At 39.9% G+C, this 7,310-nt stretch overlaps 1 protein-coding gene across 1 annotated transcript; it reads left to right on the forward strand.

Moving 5' to 3' along the window:
* Positions 1-860: 860 nt before the first annotated feature.
* On the forward strand, positions 861-1,758 carry LOC131237472 (dirigent protein 22-like). The gene is made up of 2 exons (XM_058235257.1): positions 861-1,504; positions 1,609-1,758. The coding sequence occupies exon 1, from the start codon at positions 866-868 to the stop codon at positions 1,490-1,492; it is 627 nt and encodes a 208-aa protein (XP_058091240.1). The 5' UTR covers positions 861-865; the 3' UTR covers positions 1,493-1,504; positions 1,609-1,758.
* Positions 1,759-7,310: the final 5,552 nt, after the last annotated feature.

A 7,310-nucleotide genomic window follows, 5' to 3' on the forward strand; every position in this document is an offset into this window, starting at 1 on the left:
ACACGCCCAAACCTTTATCTTCCTCTTTCCTAAACCCTTTCTTCATTTCCTTTTCTAAAACCCTCTCTTTTTTTAAAACTCTTTACCATCTTCTCATCTTTCAAACACTTTTCATCTTTAAAACACCTCTCTCTTCATCTTCCAAATCTTCAAGATTTTACTTTTATCAATGCATCCACATCCTCTCGAAAAAAAATGCCAGGTAGCCTGAGTAGAATGGATCATGGAAGATATAATGTGACAAGAAGATGAAAATTTTACGGAGATTTAACGAAGAAAATGAATAAAAAGAAGGAATAGGTATGATACAGATGAGTTGGGACGTGTATTTGGGTGAAAGAGATAATCGAGTGAGATTGATAAAGTAGGGGTATTTTGATACGTGAAAAGTTATCCGTACAGTAGGTAAAAACTCTTATTATTAGTGTTTTCGTGCTACTTTTTGTTTTATTGGTCTCACATGCAGTCCCACACGAGTCCAGATGCCATTATGGATCATACGGTAAAAATCAGATCCGTTCATCACATGGGACCCACAGTTTAATGGCTTCTCAAAAAAATCCATGCACCTAACTCAACATTTGCACCAGACCAGTTGTAAAAACATTAAATTGTGAACCGTCCAATTTTTCTTCTTAATTGTACATTGTTTTCATAGATTGAGATCCACCCAATAACCTAACCTTACTGATCCACAACCCAGGTAATCTACAGAGTGGAACTCACCCAATGCACGGCTAGGATGTCCACACAAGATCAAAGGTTTGAATGTGTGGTCAAGAATAGATGTAGGTGTGAAGAAGTGCATATGGCATACCAAACCTCAAATCCCATTCTCAATGCTATAAATGCCTACAATCCAACCATGTCACCCAGCCATCTCAAATCACTTCAGTATCCCTTGATTAAAATGGCGGCAATTCCTTCCAAGTCCCCTTTCCCACCCACCATCCTCTTCCTCTTCTTCGTCGTCGTCATCGCCGCCGCAAAATCGGACCGATCATCATCGTCCATCCTGCGGCCCGCGACCGGATTCGGTAAGGAGAAACTGACCCACATACATTTCTACTGGCATGACATCCTAAGTGGTCCTAATCCCACTACTGTCCAAGTAGCCCGTGGCCCATCGGCTAACAAATCGATGACTGGGTTCAGTACAGTTTTTGTGATCGACGATCCATTAACGGTGGGCCTTGATCCCAAATCGAAGCTACTGGGCAGAGCTCAAGGGCTGTACGCCGGTGTATCGCAGCAGGAGATCGGATTGATGATGGCCATGAACTTTGCATTCATGGATGGGAAGTACAACGGGAGTACAATTACGGTGCTCGGGAGGAACACCGTACTATCGAAGGTGAGGGAGATGCCAGTGGTGGGAGGAAGTGGTCTGTTTAGGTTCGCCAGGGGCTACGCCCAGGCTCAGACTCGAAAGCTCAACTTTAAAACTGGAGATGCTATCGTCGAATATAATGTTTTTGTCATGCATTATTGAGGCCGAAGTGGACTATTCATTGGCACGTGCCAAAGTTGTGCATCGCTCGTGTGTGGCCCACCTGATCAGTGGATCAACTGAACTTCATGGTCACGGCATGTCGTGGTTGTCCCCACTAGGTGAGTGGCTCGGATCTCACATGTGCGATATGAATTGCCTCTTCGGAATGGAGCTATGTATGTTTTTTTGCAGTCACCAAAGCTATGATTCTAATGTATTTGGCAATAAATTCCCAAGTTAACATGACATAAGTTAGTTATTTTTTATGTTAGTTCTCCCATTGTGAATAGAATGCATCTCTGGAATCACCCTAACCATCCAATTAATGGGCATTAATTGGATGGTTAATATTAGATCGTAAATATGTAAAATCTGTAATTGATCTTAATTAGATTTTAGGATTTGTGAATAGCCTTGTGTAATTAATCTTAAAATTAGGAAATTAGTAAATATAGGTTGTATCTCTTGTATTAGAGAACATCTCCTCTTTCAATACAATAGAGAGGTCCTCTTATAGAAGAGATGTCATCTACATTTAACAATCTCCTAATTTCAAAATTAGTTGTATAAGGTTAATTACAAAATCTAGAATCTAATTAAGATTAATTACAGATTTTATATATTTACAATATAATAGTTAGAAATAAATACTGAGCAGTCTAGATTTGAAAGAAAAAACCAGATGTTCAATAACATCTGACTAGTGTAATTTTTTTATTATGCTCCACCGACTGTGGGTACACACCATGTTAATGCTCTAACCACATTTCCCAAGAGTCTCGAGGGAGTGTAGATTGCTGGAGAGAAGAAAGTAAATGAGTCTCGAGCTACCCTGGAGAGTTAGTTTTCCTAATATGTAGAACTTCTATTTGGTGGGCCTCACATGATCATTGGATGAGATCGTATGATTGGATTGCTTTGATGAGTATATCGATGGGCCCCATCATATGCATGATTGATAAAGATAGATCCGAGATGGTTACATTAGTGCTAAGTTCTTATCCAATTAATGGGTCTGTTTGGTTTTCCGACTTACTGTCAATCGGAAGTAAAGAAGTAATTATTACTTCGACGCGCGTTTGAAAATAGCCGGATTTGGACGCAATATAGCAGCGTTCGAAATGGAGGTAGTTCGCTGAAAAGCAGCCGCCTGAAATGCATCTCTCTGCGGTTAATCAGAGAGACGATATCGAGGTAGCAGAACCTGACACCGTACAGTTGCGTGATCCGCAAGAGCACTGCAGCTTCCGTGGTCCGTCAATACAAGACTTTAAAAAGCTATTTCTCTCATTGCGTCGTCTTCGCCAAGGCACGTAACATCATTTTCGATTTAGAGGTGAGGTGGTGGAGACCGTAACATCCTTTTTGATTTGACATGTCTATTACACCATTGAACCAAACACACGGCTAGTGATTTTATCTCTAGTACACCGTATTTTTTGTATTAAACAAATATGTGGCAACAGTCAACGGAAGTAGTACCAATCATTACAATTACATGTAATAAGTACTTGTTACTTCTTCACATCCAAATACGGTATAATTTGGAAAACCAAACAGGCCCTTTTATATAAGTACCATCTTGGTTTTCTCATCAACACATACAAAACTATAGGTCCATTGAAATGATTTCCTTAAATATGTACGGTGCAGAGGACCGAGACAGTTCCTTGTACAAAAACCAATGGCTTCCCAAGATGTGTTGATTTAATTGATCTTATTTTTAATTTAGCCAAGCTCCATTTTTTATGCATAGACGGTATGTTAATCTGCAAATTAAGTCTAAGATAATGTGCTCAAATTGCTTCTTGTAAGATCATGTTTCAATAACAAACATCACCTTTTAAGCCTATTTGATTATTCACCGGCTGCATTAGTTCGGTCAATAACATGAAGAGATTGGCTTTGGGTGTCTCATTTTCATTGTGTGGGCTGCTCTTAAACGGGTTGGATGTCCAGCAAAGCAGAGGCTTCCGGTAATTATTTATCATCGTTTGGCTATTGCAAGTACAGAGCTAGCTTTCATCTTCTAGAAGTGGGGTCCATGATCACGAGAGCTTTCATCTTTTACAAGTGGGGTCCATGATCCGATGATTTAGACCATTGGAAAAAAAAAAGCAGCTGAAGTTAGGTTAAATACATTGTCATCCGACTTTTAATTTTTGTTGCTTTATGGCCCAGAATCACATGCAACGTATTTATCTTGAAACCCACCCACAGCCTGGTTGGATGCGACTTCTGTGGAAGGAATTTCCCCTGCAAAAGCAAGCCAGTATCCACTTGTGTCGGTTAATTTTTCCAAAAGAATATCATGTTGCGTTTTGGTGGTTGACCATTTTTGGGCCTGTTTGGTTCACAGGTTAAATGGCATGTAATTGCATTAGATGTAATTAGCATTGTTATTATACAATAATTGTTTGTGAATACCATGGTATTTTGACTGTCCAATCTTATGTTTGGGATCAAATTCTTCCTTTAGCGTTAAGTGAAACTTGAGTTTGGTAGGCCGGCATTGCAATCAGTGGACTAGATTCCACAACTGATATTGGTCACCCATACACAGATGCAACTTGAATGTCACATGTAAAGGGTACACATGGATGGAACATTTGGATAAAACGCATGCACCAATGTGGGACCCACATATGTAATAGATTTCAAAATGTACCAAAAATTCCGATGACATGATACCTAGGCCCAGTTTGTTAAATCTAAAATCTAAAGACTGAATATGAAATCTAAAGCCTGAATCTGGGATCTAAAGTCAAAAACCATGTTTGATAATTATCGCTGAAGACTGAAAATTAAGTACTAAATTTGAAACAACCCGTTTAATAACAAAAATCTGAAATGTATGAAATATGTTAATTTGACACATTTGCCCTTGTCTCCCGTTTGAAAATGTCAATAAAATCAAGACATTCTTCAAAGAGAGATGGTAATGCTTGTCGAAGAGAAATACTTTTAATCTTCTAGAACGAAGTTAAAGAAACAACCAATGATGCAATGGAGAAGTGAATGAGAGGTTTGTTGTGTTTTAGCAAAAATTGATCGTGACCACCACTATCCCTCTTGTTTCTCATTGCGCTTTGATATGTTGGGTATTGCGTGGTCCACTGTAATGTATTTGTTTTATATCCACTCCATCCATCCCCTTTGCCATCTCATTTTAACATATGGGCCCAAAAATGAAGTAGACCCTAATCTCTGGTGGACCACACCATCAGAACTGGTGAGCTAATGGTGCCCACCTTAAGTGCATTCGGACGCTTGCGGATTGGGTAGGATGTGGATTTCTTGTAAAAAGCTTTCATAGGAAGCTCCTGTGCTTGGAACCTATGTGGGGTCCACCATGATGTTTTTTATAAATCCATTTTGTGAGCTCATTTTAGGAGAAGAGACGAAAAATGAATCGGATCCAATACTCAACTGGGCCGAAAATGTGAGAAGTGAATATCCACAATTGAAATATTTGTGGGGCCACGGAAGTTTTAAATCAGGCTAGTATATTTGTTTTCAGTTCATCCCAGTAGGAATGACGTTATGAACGGTATGGATGGCATGTAAGCATCACTGTCAACCCTAGGGAGGTTTCAATGGTAGGAATTTTCCTACCCACCTTTTCCTTTACTGCAGCCCACTTGAGTCTTCGATCCAGCTTATTTTTGGACTTTTATCCTAAAATGAGCTCAAAAGGTGGATGGACATTATGGATTTATCAAAAACATTATGGTGGGTCTCACACCAGTAAAGGAACTTCCTGACAAAGCTGTCCAATTGAGTATTGCTTCACCAGGAAGCAGATTTCCTCGTACGTTCCCACGCTGGGATGCAAGGTGGGGCCCATTGTGATGTTTGTGGGAAATCCACCTCGTCCATCAATTTTGTGAGCTCATTTTATGACTTTCCACAAAAAATTAGGTCGATCAAAAACTCAAGTGAGCCACATGGGAGTAAGTAGTAGGGATTGAACTCACGTTTTAGGCCCACTTGGGTATTGGATCCAGCTCATTTTTGGTCCCATGTTCTAAAATAAACTCACAAAATGGATGGCCAGGGTGGATTTCTCACAAACATCAAGGTGGGCCCCACATACATTTCCAGTGCAGGAACTTCTTACAAAAGGCTTTTGTAGGAAATCCCTCCCAGCTAGAGGTGTACACAAACCGAGCTAGCTCGGTTAGCTTGCTCGACTCGACTCGAAAAAGCTCGATTCGACTCGGTTCAAAGCTGAGTTCGAGCCGAGTCAAGCTGATTTTTTGAGCTTGAAAATGAGTTCAAGCTGGCCCCAGCTCAACTCAACTTGTATGGAACCCAGCTTGAAATGAACTCGGATCGAACCAGTTCGGGTGACTCGGTTACTTTGATATTGATGTTGTTTTCCAAGTGTTTGATGAAATGACTCAACAAAGTGTGGCAGGTGGCAAGGAAGGTATGTATATGAAACCAGTACCTTTTTTATTCTTGATTTTTATGTTACTTAGAAGGTGTTTGATAAAATACTTGTGAAAACTATTGTTGTTGTCTTAAATATGGTGAGATTTTGAAGGTGCAGTCCAGTGTTTATGAAAATGTTGTACAGGCAAACTCGGTTCGATCTTGCCTCGAACTTGGCTCAAACTAACCCGAGCTACTGACCAAACCAAGTCAAGCTAGCCAGTCAGACTCGAGGACCGAGCCAAGCCAAGTTCGAGATGAGGTCAGCCAGTGGTCGAGCTGAGTCGAGCTGAGGCCAGCTTGACTCAGTTCGACTCCATGTACACCCCTACTCCTAGCAAGGGAAGCAGATTGCGTACTGAGTAACTAAGTACGCTAAGCGTAGTGAATAAACTCTGTGAGGTTCACCATGATATATATATATATATATATATATATATATATATATATATATATATATATATATATATATATATATATATACCACTTTCGCCAGGATCTTCTTGCGAGCAGCAGTGTCACACAAAAACGGAAGAAAGAAAAAACCAGAGAAAAAGAGAAATTAAGAAGGCTCACAATTGCTTGCTAATCAAGCACTTTCCTGGACTAAACATTGAATTCGCTATTCGAATTCCTGCCTACAACTCGAATACTACATTTCTTATATAGAGTTTGAAATAGAACTATTACAAAGCGGATTTACAAAACAGGGGGAACGATACTATGGGCGCACAGTAACTGATTTTGGCACTGAATGGTTTTACCATTCTGGAAAGTGAATAGTAAAAGTGCTACGGTGAAAGGCGTGCTGCTGCAGTAGATTCGCTACAGTAGCTCGTTTGGAGTTTTCTGACGTGTCTTTTGGAAGATAGCGGAGACAGCTTGGCTTCGGCTTCGACTGTCGGTGCTTGCATTTGGCTTGCATTTGGATTTGGCTTCAATTTGGCTTTAATTTGGCTTCATGCTTTAAAAGAAATTGCATTTTGAATTTCTCACAACTTTTTTAGAAGAATACATCTTGATCATCCGGATGAAGATCAATATCAGGAGCAGCTGTTGAAGATTCTTCGGATTCCACATAAGTTGATCCTTGTCGACTAGATACTTGATCTTGAAAAGCAATGAATGCAGCTTTGAGTGCACTCAGCTCTTTCTTTAGTTTGGCTGTTTCATCTGGAGGAGATGCTATAATAGCCTCTTTGAATGTCTTTGGCAATTTTTTGGAGGAAGCCTACTTCTTTGTTGCTTCGAGAACAATGGAGCAATCAAATTTATTCCACCACTTGATGTATGTGGGCTGGAATAAGACTTTGGCATTTTGATATTTAGAGGGTAAAACTTCATATTTCCATTGGAGAATCCATGGAATCCCATGTTTAGC

Source organism: Magnolia sinica, chromosome 2 (genome assembly GCF_029962835.1).
Source record: "Magnolia sinica isolate HGM2019 chromosome 2, MsV1, whole genome shotgun sequence".
NCBI classification, from domain to species: Eukaryota; Viridiplantae; Streptophyta; class Magnoliopsida; order Magnoliales; family Magnoliaceae; genus Magnolia; species Magnolia sinica.